Consider the following 15,000-nt stretch of genomic DNA (forward strand, 5'->3'; position numbering starts at 1 on the left):
TCAAAGAAGAACTTTGAGATTATCCCAATAAGCATTTAGCATCATTCTTTATTCAAAGTTTTCCAAAGGTTTGCCCACAGGATCTGTAGCCCAGTTAAATAACAAAGCTCATAGGAATCTACAGTAAGTAAATGGAAAAGACATTGTACAGAACTTCATTTATAATGAACTAAAAGAAGACTGGTTGGCAGGCTCATTTAGTTCTCTTCCATGGGAAGCTTTTAAAGTTTCACCTGTTGGTTTATTCACAAAGGAATAAACAGGTGAATACCACCTGATTCATCATTTTTCAGTCCTGATGGGGTCATTAGTTAATGATTTCATAGACAGGTAATTAACTCAAGTTAATTATGTCCCGTTACATTAAGCTTCCTTGTTAATCAAAATATTTTCTGACCCATAGTTGGTCAAACTAGACATTCAGTCAGCCTTTCACTTAATAAAAGTTTGGGAGCAAGACTGTCCCTTGTTAGGCTTCTGTTTCCAGGGAAAGTGCTATTTTGATAAAAAAAAAAACATGCCAATGGGTAGCTCTACAGTGTGTGCCACCTTTGATTTTTTTTTAGTATAGCCATCCTTTGGTCTTGGCAAGTTAAATCACAGAAGCAGAGAGCATGGAGAACAGTGAAATAATTGGACATTGTTTTGATAATTGGTGAAGTGGCAGAAGGAACTTCTGAAGAGATGGCAAATTTCATTACCATATGTCAGAAGTTGGGGGTTCCATTAGCAGAAGATAAGATAGAAGGCCCGTCCAGGGACCTCACATTTTTGGGCATTGACACAGTTACTACAGTATTCAAGCTACCAGATGACAAGCTATGTCATCTGAAGCTGTTGATCGAGGAAATCTATCCATGTATTCTGTCTCCTACAGGCTTTTGAGGGGAGATCTATGTCTGGCATACAGGGCATTGTCAGACCCCACTCTGATGGACCTCCTGCATATCCACAAAACAAACAGCACCAGAATTACCCATTCTAAAAACGTAAACCTTGCCTGTGATATAAATAGAGCCTGCTGGAGAGATAGGTATGTATCCCAGAGACTACCCCATCCATGGAACAGGCTCCCCATCCATGTGAAGCAGAGTTCCTCCCTAACCCAATTCAAGTGCAACTTGGACAACTGTATGGGAAACCAGAAATTCATCCCTGGTTTGGCACCTATGTCTCTCATGGACACAGGTAACCTGTAAATGGTTCATCTCCCAGGCCCATGCTTACAGTTATCAAGGGTATCAGAACTTGTCAGAGATTTGGAATGCATGATTAGGCTTAAAAAGGCCCTGGTGGTTGTTAGCCTAGTAAACCCCTATGAACCTATGAAATGTTCTCAATCAACAAAGCCAGAATACACAGAGTCATGCAGCTCCATGGGATCCTCAGTTTTGCTTGTTGGGTGGTAACTCCAGGCAGAACTGTTTACAATCTGTTGCAAACCTGGTGAAAGAGGACAACGTGAAACATCATTTGGTCAGGGTAATGGCTATGGTGAAAAATGTCATTATCTTGTGAAAAGTTTTCCCTGCAGTTTAATGGGGTGTCCTTTTGGCAGCCAGACTGGGCTGTTTCTTACTTATTGCAATTGTATACAAACAACTTTGGCATCAGGATGGGGACATTTTTTCAAGGGTAGTATTTTTTGGTTGCATGGACATTTTCTTGGCAAGAACTCTGGAAAAGAGACATAACCTTCCTAGAAATATTTCCCATCCGGGTTGCTATCCTACTCTGGAAAAATCATTTTAGTTTTTTTTTTCTCTCATTTAACCAGGCTGTGTTGGCAGCTTTACAAAAGAAGTCTTTACATTCTTATTGGGTACAATCAATTTTGAGACTGCTGGTGCTATTAAGTCTACAGATTAATATGTCATTTTAGCTAGGTGCATCCCAGGCAAATAAAACATCATTGCCGATAGCTTATTTCATTTGCAGTGTTCCAGATTTTGAGAACCGGCACCAGAAGCATCTCAAGTACCTATCCTGATCCAAGAGGGAGTATGGTTGATTGGTCAAGACTAGCTATTCAGATAGTTGCCAGCTTTTGGTCAGTGAACACCAGAAGGGCCTATTCCACAGCAGCCTATGCTTTTAAAGGCCTTTTCTTTAACTTACCTCCTTAAGTTAGGAAGCGATCAGTTTCTCTCATAATGAGGTACCTAACACACAGGAGTTTATTAGAGAAAGCGACCAGCACCCTGAGGTTATACTTGTCAGCTCTAGCTTTGGTAGCCAAACTATTAGGTTTACCTGACTTTTCATCCCATTGGTTAGTTGACAGGATTGTTAAAGGTTGGGACAACTTAAAAGTGTTCAGATCAGACCCAGGGAAACCAATTAGCAAAGAGTTGTTAGCTATACTAATTTTAGGAGGGGTTGTTCAATAACCAGCAACTTTCACAAATTTGTCATTTTGCAATGTTATGTACAGCCAGGTAACATTTTGCAATATTATTTACCTGGCTGTACATGGAGGATTTTAAAATCAGTGAGCTACTATTGCCACTAACCCGGGAAGACATAATTGTTTCCAAGGATTGGGTCAGTGTAAGGATCAAAAGGTTAGAGGCTGATCAACTTAGCCAGGGGCAATGCATTCATTTAGGTAGGTCTAGTGAATTTTTAGACTGCCAAATTCATTGGGCAGAAGCATTGCTTTACCTGGTTGCAGCATACTTGCCTATGACCCCAGTATTCACATTACCGACAGGACACAGGATAATATCCAGACAAGTTAATAACATGTTTAAGTTAATAACATGTGTGCTTAGGCTTTTTTGAGTCAGGGTGTTTCACCTCAAGACCTTTCTCTCAATTCCTTTGAAACTGGTAGGTATCACATTTGGTGCTCCAAGGGCAATCTATGTAAGTTTTAAGAAGACTGGCAGATGGTCTTCAAATGCTTTTATATCTTATATTTGATGTTAATTGAGGTATTTTCTTTTCCCTGCAGAATTTCCTTGCTGCTGATAAGACATTCATTTATTACTAGAGTTGCACTCAGAGTGTCAGTTCGTCTTAATGGTTTGAACCTTTCCCTTGATAAGGCAACTTAGACAGTGCATTGGTGGGGTTTTCTATACCTGTCCTGGTTTCATTTATGGGACATTATTTCTGGAACTTTTAGATCTGTTTTTTTTTTCTTCTTGAGGTTTGGTTATTCACTTGGGGGAATTGGCTTTTATACCCAAGAAGGTGTTAGTAGCCAGAATGCTATCAGATTTGGTGTTTATCTGTAATAGTTTTCCCCAAGTAATGATTTGTTTGGCCAGCCATCAATCCAAGATTGTGATGGACAGGAACCCTCCAACAGGTGACATGGAACTTTCTAGAAGATTTGGCAGATGTGAAGAAGGACTTTTATTGCTCAGATGGAATTCATTTAAACAGCCTGGAATTGGACTTGCTTAACTTCCAGATCTCCACCGTCATTCAAAGTTGGTGTAAACAACTGTCTGACTTTGCTGGGTTTGGGGTATAATTATAAATGGTTATTGATGTTAATTTAAAAAAAAGTATGTTTGTTCAAGTTAGACACATTTTCAGCAAAGGTGGGAAGAGCATGTTCAGCATACTGGTGGATGGTTGCTGAGCAGCCCAATACTCCCCTTTTTGATACCCCTTTTAGTCATCAACCTTCATCAAGGTTCACAAGACTGAGTAACATCACCCTAAAAGTATAGAAGCATCTTCAGGGTCTGTTGAAATCACCCCAACTGGTAACTGGTGAAGGCAAAATGTGATCACTCATTTGGTTGATAGTGCACTCCACCTGGGATCAATTACAGGCAGGAATAGGTGGGGACTTGCTGACTGGGAAATATTTTATTTTATATTACTCTGTGTTATTTTCACAGTGTTTTATTCAAATGAGATTTTCTGGTGAAGCCTTTTTACATGATGTGAATAATAAATAGTCACACCCACAATTTGTGTGTGTATTTATTGAATTTGGCTGGGGTGACAAGAGCTTTTTCCAAATGGGCATCTTGTCACCCATGGAGGAAAAAGGGGGCAGGGCCCATGGCATGAATATAGAAAGGCATGCATGTGTCAGTCGTGGCACTCCAATAAATGGCTTGGGTAGTCACACCCTTCCTCCTCCCTATTGTGATCTAGGTTTTCAGTTGTGGAGCAGACCGGCACCTCCATTTTGGAGCTACTCTTTAGTCATCAGCCTCTGTTAGAGATTGCTAGCATGAGTAATACCACCCTAAAAGTATAGAGGCATCTTTGGGATCTGTTGACATCACTACAGCTGTTAATTGGTGAAGGAAAATGCGATCATTTGTTTGATTCATAGATAAATGCTAGGCAATCAGTCTTGAGACTCTGTCATGTCGAGGCTATAACTAGATAATGAACCAAGGTAAGACTCAAACCCTGCATTTTGTGTCTTTGAGGTAAACACCTTAAACATTATGCCAATCCCCAACCCCCCCCTAAAAATCTATTGAAACTTTCTGATCAGGAATTAGACTTGGGCCATAGAGGTGACAGCACCTAATCATAATCACTAGACTACTAGGGATTCCCCAAACCCTGGTTGATGGTAATGTTAGTTGTGGGGGCTTGGTATGGGAACAGTTACAAGTCAAAATGGGTGGGAACATGCCAACTGGCAAATATCCTGCGTTATGCTATTTGATGGTATTTTCACACTGTTTTATTCATTTAACATTTTCTGGAGAAGTGTTTTACATGATGAAATAAGAAAGCACCTGCAATTTGTGTGTGCTAATTGACCCCATCTGGGGTGACTGTCTGAAATATAAAGCCATTAGGAAATCCTGTTCAAATAAGACCAAATAGAAAAATCAAGTTTCTGAAAAACTGTGAATTGTGTTTGAACAATATTGCATCTGGGAGTGTTAAACTCTGACATTTCAGTTTAGAAGGATTAACATTATTGAAAAGAAATATACTTTGATAAGCAGTTTGTGTATTACCATAACAGAAATCACAACTGAAAGGGCAATGCTTTTGCATTAATTTTCTCCGGGAATTGCAGAATCCCTTTCGAGACCAGGATGGGCACACAAACAGATTATCTTCACAACCTAAAATATAAAAACAAAAATGTTAGTTCACCTTACAAAAGCAGTATTCTTTGTTTAAACACAGCATAAGCCTTTATTGTGTGTATGTATGTGTATTTATCTGTATATGCACATAAACAGATGCAGAAATATGCACGCACATATATATGTTAACGTTTATAGTTCATATATAATTTCATTATAGATTATATATAAGTGCACATGCTCACAAGTGAGTGTGCACACAGTTTAGTTTTCTGTAAATAAAGTAGCTGCATATAAAAAGTATTTTTCATAGGCTGAGTTAACTAAACATGAACAGCATTAACAAGAACAAAGACAACCTCATAATGAGACACAGTACAACATAATATTTGAAGAAATCGGTTACTAAAGTGCATGTGAAAGCCTGCATTGCTGTGTCTGTTCAAGTATTCTGGGATCTGTGCACTGCTAGGTTCCTAAACAGTCATGTGTGCCCATTCACATTCACATGCAGGGAGGGGTAAATGAAGACCTTGGGCCTGATTCCAAAAGACTTGCTCTCAGTGAAAGTAACACTGAGAGTAGGTCTTTTGGAATCTTTCCACTACAGTGTGCCAGTAATATTTTGAAGGTGCAGTTCTAGAGGTTAATGTCCATATACAGGTAGCTGAACTGCTGCCAAAAAGGCTGGCTCATAGTATGGATGCAGTACCATATATGCTTTGCAGCTATCAACCAAGTCTAGAAAGTAGTGTGAAACATGTATTTTCTTAACCCTCTAAGGCTGGAAAATATTTGTCAAGTATGTAGTTCCAGTGATATTGTTACATCCGGTCTACTTGAATGCATATTTTTGATTTTCAGTTAATCTGCTCCATAAAATCAGAGTGTATTTTATCTCGGATATACTCCAATAATTTGTGCTTTCAGTAGACCAGTTAGGCCTATGTCAAAACATATTAGAAGCTCACAGAAAAAAAAAACCGAGCTACTGCATTGTGGTAACTACAACCGTATAATACATGTAATACTATAATATTTTACTTTTTTAGTTCATACAGAGTTAATGACAGTGGCTTTATAAGTGACATTACAGGAAAACATGTCACAAAGATATATAATAGGGCTAATACATAAGTTCTTGAAATGTTGAAAAGAAGTTTGGTAAGACTGGAGGAATTGTATAAATCGTGTGATGGCATACATTCAGCAAAACAAGTAAAATAGAGCACCTGGAATTAAAAAAATGGAAAAAAGTACTCAAAATGGAGGATACTTAAGCAGAAACAACAGAGAAAAGGGAATGGGGTGGTGAGAGTACGGAAACAAGGTAAGAGGGACACATGGACAATTAGTGGAATACTGGCAAACAGATAAAAAAACATAACAAGCTGAAAACAAAATCCATTTATACAGACAATTAGAAAGCAGTGGCATTTCTTGTTGCCAAACTGACACTAAGACTGATTAACAAAATTTCCATTCCCTGATTCTGTTTCCTCTAGAGTCTGAAATATTAAGCAGGATTGTGCTGGTTGCTTTCTCCCAACTACCCTGGAATGAATGAAGTAGATAAATTAAGATTGTTTTTAAGCCTCAAAAATGTGGAACACTACCTCTCATAATGTGTTACAAATGGGTAAAATATAGAACACTTACCGACAGCTTCAACTGGAAGCTCAAAGGATGATTAAATGTGTTACTTTATACTTATAAAAAAAATATTTTGCTAAATTTATATGATTCAGTAATATTTGTCATGGATATCTGTTAAAAAAATGCTTAACAGTGAGTTTGAGATAGGCCCTTTCAATGTGGAACAGTGAGGAACATGGAACGTTTAAAAACAAAATGAGCAAAATTTCACATGAGGTATACTTGAGAGGTATGCCTGATGTTATTTTTCTAATGGGAGGTACAGCTGATAAAACCCTACCTATAGCATCGTGTGCAGTTCTGTATACTTTAAAAGGATGTGGGTTGGATAGAAGCAGTTTAGAAAAGGGCAATAAAAAGGATGTATGGTCTATACTGGGAGCGGTATAAAAAGGAAATTAATTGGCTTAACCCCTTAAGATCTCTCAACAAGTTTTCATCACACTATGTAGCTGTATCAGTGTGTTTGGTGCTGAGACAACTCAAATTTACTGTATTTTTATTTTAAAATCACAAAAATGCTTTAAAATAAAACATACTATTCCGTTCTCACATTAATTTACACTTTATTGTTTCATCAGTGCAATTAAAGTACTAATGAGCTAGCTGTCCTAACCTAATGCAAAATGACTGCGTTTAAATCAAGATGTCAGATATTGTGCTATCTTCGGTGCAAAATAATGGATTTCAGCTAGCTAATCTGTGGTCTGTTACTTTGTGGTGCAAACACTGGCATTGGTTGCTTAGCTATAACTGACATCAGTACTCACAGAAGATAGCAATACAAAGAACAATGAGAGACGTTGTTGAGCTTAGTAGCTGGACTGGCTCCCTCTTTCACATTCATTTAAATTTTTTAAATACTGGCAAGGATACCAGATCCATAAATCTGTGGAATGATCTAGTAATCTGTGGGATCTGTTGGCTTTGTGTGTGTGTGTGTGTGTGTGTGTGTGTGTGTGTGTGTGTGTGTGTGTGTGAGTGTGTATGAAAAATGAAGAGGAAATTTTGCACTAAAACTGGAAAAAGTTGAGTTACTTCAATCAGGGGCAGTGTTAGCAGTAAAGAATACTCACACCAATGACTAATCTTTTTTTTATTAAAATCAGTCAAGCATGAGGCAATTGCCCACTAAAATCATGAAGAACCAAATGACACACATGTCAAAGACAGGTTTCATTTGGAAAGCAATGCCTTTGCTGAGTGTGAGTATGGGACAAATGTCAACGATTCTCTTGCAACAACCATGTAACACTAACTATTGCTTTATAAGACAATTGCAAGGGGAGGTAAAGTAAATTATCAAACAATGCCAAAGTAATTTATTTGCTCTGTGAAAGTGGGACAAGCAAGTATCCTGTGTTCTAACATACTAGCCCTGCGGTATCTTGGTTTGCTGATAAGACTGTGTGGGGAATAATAACAGGTCAAAGGTTACTTTTAGTGGGGAAGAGCGATTTATTTATTTTTATTTTATTTTATACTATTGGAATGGAGCAAATGCCCAAAATTATAGTGTAAAAACATGCACAACACTGTAAACTGCTGATGAGACCATGTGGGGCAGATAGTAAGACATAAAAGGCTGCTGTCAGATGAAAACCAATTAGCTTGCTCTGTAGGAGTAGAACAAATCTCAAAATGGAGAACATCAACATTTGTGCTGTAACAGAGACCTGGTTTAAAGCAGCAGAAAGCACCCCTGTGCTACCAGGCTATAACTCATTCCACACCTTTCAGCCCCGAAACATGGACTGAAGCTCCAAAGGCGGTGGTGTCTTCATATTCATAAAGGATATGCACACCTCCAGACTAGTAGCCCAGCATAATGCAACTGAGATACTTCAGGTACAACTAACATTGGGTAAGATGGCAATTCAGGTCATAGCCTGCTATAGGTCCCCAACCATGTCCCTAGACTCTCATTCCACGTACCTAAGCACCCTGAAATCTATCAAGGTCAAACCCAACACACTCATACTAGGAGAGTTCAACTACCCCTCCATCAACTGGGAAAACTGCTCAAGCACCAATACACTGGCCCGACGCTTCCTGGAATTCTTCAATTCCAATGCCCTGGACCAGCTCATTCTGACCCCCACTTGAGGAAGCAACATCCTTGACCTGGTTATTACTAACATGGCCAATCGTTGCTCTACACCAATAGTCGATCCCACCCTGGTCAGATCAGACCATAAATTAATCACCATGGAAATCCACATCTTACCCACAACCCCCGCAAAGACAACCACCTTGAAAAACTTCTCCAAAGCTGACTCTGGGCTCCGGCTCCTAAAAACAGAGGTGGCTAACTTCACGGCACCCATGCCAATGGAAAATAGCTGCATGACTGCTGAATCATACAACAATGCACTGTACAAACATGTACATAAATGCATGGAACTAGCCATACCCAACAGAACTAAGATGATCTCCTCCAAAAAAAGGAAGCCAGTCTGGTGGTCCCCTGCCATTAATAAACTCTACAACAAAAGGAAGAAACTGTTGCAGAAAAAGGTGAACTCCCAAGACTGGAAAAACTCCCCTATTAGCCTCAACAAAAAGTTGAGATCTCTCATCAAATCCTCCAAAGCCAGCTATGAAGGCAGAATTGCGGGAGACACTAAAAACAATCATAAAGCCTTCTATAGTTATATCAAGAATCTCCACGGCAATACCCAAATTTGCTCTGAGTTACTGCACAATGTTACCTCCTATACTGAGCCAACAGATATTGCCAACATACTAGCCGACAGATTCAGTACAAACTTTACCCCTCTCTCCCCCCTAAAGGACCAATCACAATACCAGAAGAATGCCAGGCACCCAGCATTACTGCAACAAAGGTTAAAGCTGCATTGTTCAAGGCCAAGAATACAGCTTCCATGGGACCCGATAATATCCCTGGCTGTGTTCTTCATGAACTACAAAGTGAACTGGCACCACATCTGTGTGGCCTGTTCAGTCACAGCCTCACCTCAGCCTTTTTTCCCTACCGAATGGCGCACTGCTACAGTCATCCCTCTCCATAAAGGGAGAGCAACTACAGACCCTGGGAATTATTGCCCCATTAACCTGATGAGTCTGATATGTAAAACTATGGAGTGCATCATAATGGACCTGATTAACAAAAATATAGGAAATATCCAAACTTTAGACCCCACACTATTTGGCTTTGTGAAAAGGAAATCATGCTTGCTCAACCTGGTTGACTTCTTTGAGTCAGTCGCCAGGGCTGTGGATGAAGGTAAGACAGTGCATACCATTCCTCACTCCGGAATTATCGATAAACTCACCAAACTAGGCATCAACCCCTGTATCACTAGATGGGTTGCAAATTGGCTCACAGATAGAACACACACAGTGTGAAAGTAGTGGACTCCAAGTCAGAATGCCGACCAGTCACGAGTGGAGTCTCACAGGGTTCATTCCTGGGTCCTCTCCAATTCAGCATCTAATTCTCAGAAGTCCAAGCCAACACAAAGGGACTCTGGCTGACCAAGTTCACAGACAACTGCAAGCTGGGAGCCATTATTAACTCCCCAAGTGATGCAGACATCCTACAGAAAGGCCTCACTGAGACCAATGACTGGTGTTGAAACCATGGCCTTAAGCTTAAGCCAAAAAAATGCATTGTCATCCCCTTTGGTAAACTCTCAGTTCCCACTAATTACCACATTGATGGGAGCCCACTGAACACTGAAGGCGTTATAAGAGATCTGGGCATGCAGGTTGACAGCAACTTCTCCTTCGACCACCACATTGCCACTGTGGTCAGAAAGTCCTTCTATGCGGCACATCTCATTACCAAAGGTTTTGCATCCATGAAGAAAGAGATCATCATCTCTCTCTATTCTTCCCTTATTAGACCAATTATCGAGTATAATGCCCCATTTGGCATGTATCTCACTAGACACCTGCAACAGCTGGAGAGGCCACAGAAGTACCTCACAAAGAGGATTCTAGGCATTAAACACATGTCCTACATGGACAAGCTCAAAAAAACTCCAGCTAGTCTCTGTCTCATATCGTCTACTAAGAGGTGATCTCTACTTGACTTACAAAGCCATGTCTGACCCAGCTCTGTTAGAAATGCTACATCTAAAGAAATCCCAATCCCTCCGCACTACACACTCCAGAGACCTCAACCTCATTACCACAATTAACAGAACATGCTGGAGGGACAGGTTCCTCACCCAGAGACTGCCCATGTTCTGGAACAGACTTCCCATACATGTCAAGCAGAGCACCTCATTGTCCCTCTTTAAGAGAAATCTTGATGAGTGGATGGGTAATAGAAAGTTCACCCCAGGATCACTCCATATTAGTGCCACTTGATAGAGGCACTGGGAACTAACATCCAGTGGCACGATGCCAGGGCACTTCTATGGGTTAGGCTTGTAAAGGCTCCTGAGCCATTAGCCTTGTACACACCTATGAACTTATAACCATACAATACTTAAGTTTGTTGATAAATCATGGTGTAGAAAGCAACATATAATATGATTCCTTTACTGGCAAAGGAATATATGTTATCTCTGTGACTGCGACAAATGCTCCAGATGATACTGAAACAGCAATATACTATTGCATATTTTATGATCAGATTACAGCAGTGGGTAGTACACATTAAAGACCACTTTTATCTAAGAAGCAATATATTTGGTACCTAAGAATGAGACTAAGGTACTCAGTATATTCTGTATTGACTATATAGTACTGGGAGTGTCTGAAGAATACAGAGGTAGATTGTGACACATTAAAATTGCACTTTCTCATTGATGAAATATATGTTAGCTGACAATGGATTCCTGCAGATATAGAAAAGTTCTACACAGTGAAAAAAATTGTGTGTCTCAGTCAGAAGGTGATTGTTATGTGGGACAGTCTTTGTTTAAAAGCAACAACTACTAGAATTAACTGCTGTTAAACAATTGTCTATGTTTTGTCAGGGTCAGTGTGTTTCTGTGTGTGTACATGCATGTGTGCATGTGTGTGTGAATATAAAACACACTATTGTAGGCAGAATTTCTTCTACTTGATCACAGGCACAGAGTCAAGCATCAAATATATACCCAATCTTTACTGAGGAAGGGCAATCTGTTTATGAAAACACTGAACACTGCTTTCACTTGTTCACAAAAAAATCATAGATATGGCTAGTCAAGGCAGAGTGTGTGTGTGTGTATTTGAAATGACCTTGACATGTGTTACTATGGATGGAGTTTATTTTATTTGATCCAAGTTAAGTATCAGAGATGTAGCAAGTCAAAAAGTACTGATTTTTGGTGGGAGTGAACTCTGTATTTGAAAGCTAAAATACTTATAGAAAAAAATAAACATAATGTTTTTAAAAATGATAATGTGACATCCTCACAGTCAAAGGAGGTGTACATTAGGACTAGGAGAAGGTGCTTATTCTAGATGGACCATCTGTGTGCAGAAATACCTTAGACTAATGTTTGTGGCATTTCATGAAAGAAAGGAAGCAACAGAAGATATTTTGATGTTTTGGTTCAGATTTTATTACATTATTATGATGCATATTTCCCTTTTTTTATATGTTAGAATGTGTTAACTGATAATTGTTCATTATATTCAGTTTACACCAGACACACACATTTATATTTTTTCCACATGAATGCAAGTAGGTAATATGCCACAGCGATAAATTTATTATATTATTATAACAGCAGAGCTCATCCAGTATTTAAATGACCATGGGTGTGATATTCCCAAGCATTTGAAACTCCTCAGTGTGGAGAACATCAATATCTGTGCAGTAACAGAAACCTGGTTTAAGGCTCCAAAGAGCACCACAGCACTACCAGGCTATAACTCCTTCCATAATTTTCAGCCACAGAACCCGGACCAAAACACAAAAGGTGGGCATGTATCCATATTCATCAAGAATACCCATACCTCCAGGTTAGTGGCACAGCACAATGCCTCAGAGATCATCCATGTGCAACTAACAATGGGCAAAACTGCAATTCAAATTGTAGCTTGCTACAGATCACCCACCATGACCCAGGACCTCCATTCTGCTTTTCTGGAGACACTGGGAAAATATGAAGGTCCTACCAAATGCCCTAATATTAGATGATTTCAATTACCCAAACATTAACTGGGAGAACTACTCAAGTACTAACTCCCTTGCCAAACGCTTCCTAGAATTTATAAACTTGAATGCCCTGGATCAACTGGTCAACACCCCCACCAGAGGTGACAAAATATTGGACCTGGTCATCACCAACATGGGCGACACCAGAGGTCAAACCCTCGCTAGTTAGATATGACCATAGACTAATCACTCTGGATATCCACATTCCGCCCCCGCCCCCAATCAAGGAAATCACAGTGAAAAACCTTTCAAAAGCAAACTTCATGTTACTTAAGACCGAGGTGGAAAGGTTCACAGTCCACATGCTAAAGAACAATGCTGTCCAAGCTGCTGCATCCCTTACAAAGGCACTCTATGAGCACCTGCAAGAATGCATGGATCATGCTATCCCAAGCAAAACCAAGACTCACTCCTCCAAGAAAAGGAAACCAGTCTGGTGGACCCTTGCTATAAACAAGCTATACAATAGAAGGAGGAAACTAGTGCAGAAAAGAGTAAAATCCCAAGAAGGAAAGACATCTCTGATCAGTATCAGCAAGAAACTATGATCCCTCATAAAATATTCCAAGGCTAGCTTCAAAAGAAAAATTGCCAAGGACTCCAAAGATAACCACAAAGCGTTCTTTACCTATGTCAAGAACCTAAGTGGAAACTCTCAGATATGCTCTGAGTTAGTGCAGAATGGCAGAAAATACACTGAACTGACTGATATTGCCAAAATTCTGGCAGACAGGTTTAGTGCAAATGTCACCTCCCCCTCACCCCCTAAAGGGACCATAACCATACCAGAAGAATGTAGTGCCCCGGCAATCACTGACACACAAGGTAAAACAGCCCTATCCAAAGCCAAAAATACAGCATCAATGGGACCAGACGGAGTCCCAGGCTGTGTCTTACACGAACTCCAAAATGAACTAACCCCTCACCTTAATGCACTGTTCAAACTCAGCCTCTTTACAGGCTACATACCCATAGAGTGGCACACAGCAACAGTTATCCTGCTTCACAAAGGTGGCACCACAATGGACCTTGGGAACTATCACCCTATAAGCTTAACTAGCCTGGTCTGCATGGCTGTGGAGCGCATCATCATAGAATTCATTAACAGAGACATTGGGAACCTTCAAACATTGGACCCTACCCAGTTTGGCTTTGTTAAGGGCAGATCATGCCTCCTAAACCTGGTGGACTTCTTTGAGACAATTACCAAGGCTTTAGACGAGGGAAAGGAGGTCCACACAGCCTATATAGACCTCGCAAAGGCTTTCAATGCCATTCCCCATTCTGGTATTATAGATAAGCTCACCAGCCTGAACATAAACCTCTACGTCACGAGATGGGTTGCCAATTGGTTCACGGATAGAACCCACACAGTGAGAGTTGCAGGCTCTAGGTCCGACTCTAAACCAGTTACAAGTGGCGTCTCCCAGGGCTCAGTCCTGGGACCCTCCTGTTCGGCATATACTTCTCAGAGGTACAGACAAGCACAGGAGGACTATGGCTGACCAAGTTTGCAGATGACTGCAAACTGGGGGCCATAATTGACTCTCCAGCTGATACAGACATCCTCCAGAAGGGTCTCACTGAGATGGATACCTGGTGTCAAAATCATGGCCTCAAGCTAAATGCCAAAAAGTGCATAGTCATCCCCTTTGGAAAAAACAAAGTACCCGCGAACTACCACATACGTGGTAGTCCCCTAAATACAGAAAATGTAATAAGGGATCTGGGGACCCAAGTAGATAGTAATCTCTTCTTTGATAATCATATTGCCAAGGTGGATAGAAAATCCTTCTATGTGGCCCACCTAATCACAAAAGGGTTTGCATCTAGAACAAAAGAGGTTACTGTGCCCCTCTACTCATCACTCATCAGACACATCATTGAGTACAATGCCCCATTTAGGATGTACCTTACAAGACACCTGCAACAGCTGGAAAGACCATAGAAGTACCTCACCAAGAGGATTACTGGCCTCAAACATATGCCCTATGCAGCCCGACTGTAGAAACTCCAGCTGTGCTCGGTTGCATACCGCTTACTCAGAGGTGATCTCTGCCTGACATACAAGGCCATGTCTAACCCAGAATTGATGGACATGCTCCACTTAAAAAAAAAAACAAATCCTCAAGAGCCACACGCTCTAAGGATCTAAACCTCACCACAACAATAAATAGGACATGCTGGAGGGAT

The 15,000-nt window shown here is 40.3% G+C and overlaps 1 protein-coding gene across 1 annotated transcript in view; it reads right to left on the reverse strand.

Moving 5' to 3' along the window:
- The window catches only part of MMP23B (matrix metallopeptidase 23B), a 344,346-nt gene that overhangs the window by 94,898 nt on the left and 234,448 nt on the right, over positions 1 to 15,000 (reverse strand). The window contains exon 6 of the mRNA XM_044061757.1: positions 4,953 to 5,063. Within this exon, the coding sequence (XP_043917692.1) occupies positions 4,953 to 5,063 (111 nt within the window). The remainder of the gene's footprint in view (positions 1 to 4,952; positions 5,064 to 15,000) is intronic.

Source organism: Protopterus annectens, chromosome 2.part0 (genome assembly GCF_019279795.1).
Source record: "Protopterus annectens isolate FY-2018-M chromosome 2.part0, PAN1.0, whole genome shotgun sequence".
In the NCBI taxonomy this organism is placed as follows: domain Eukaryota; kingdom Metazoa; phylum Chordata; order Ceratodontiformes; family Protopteridae; genus Protopterus; species Protopterus annectens.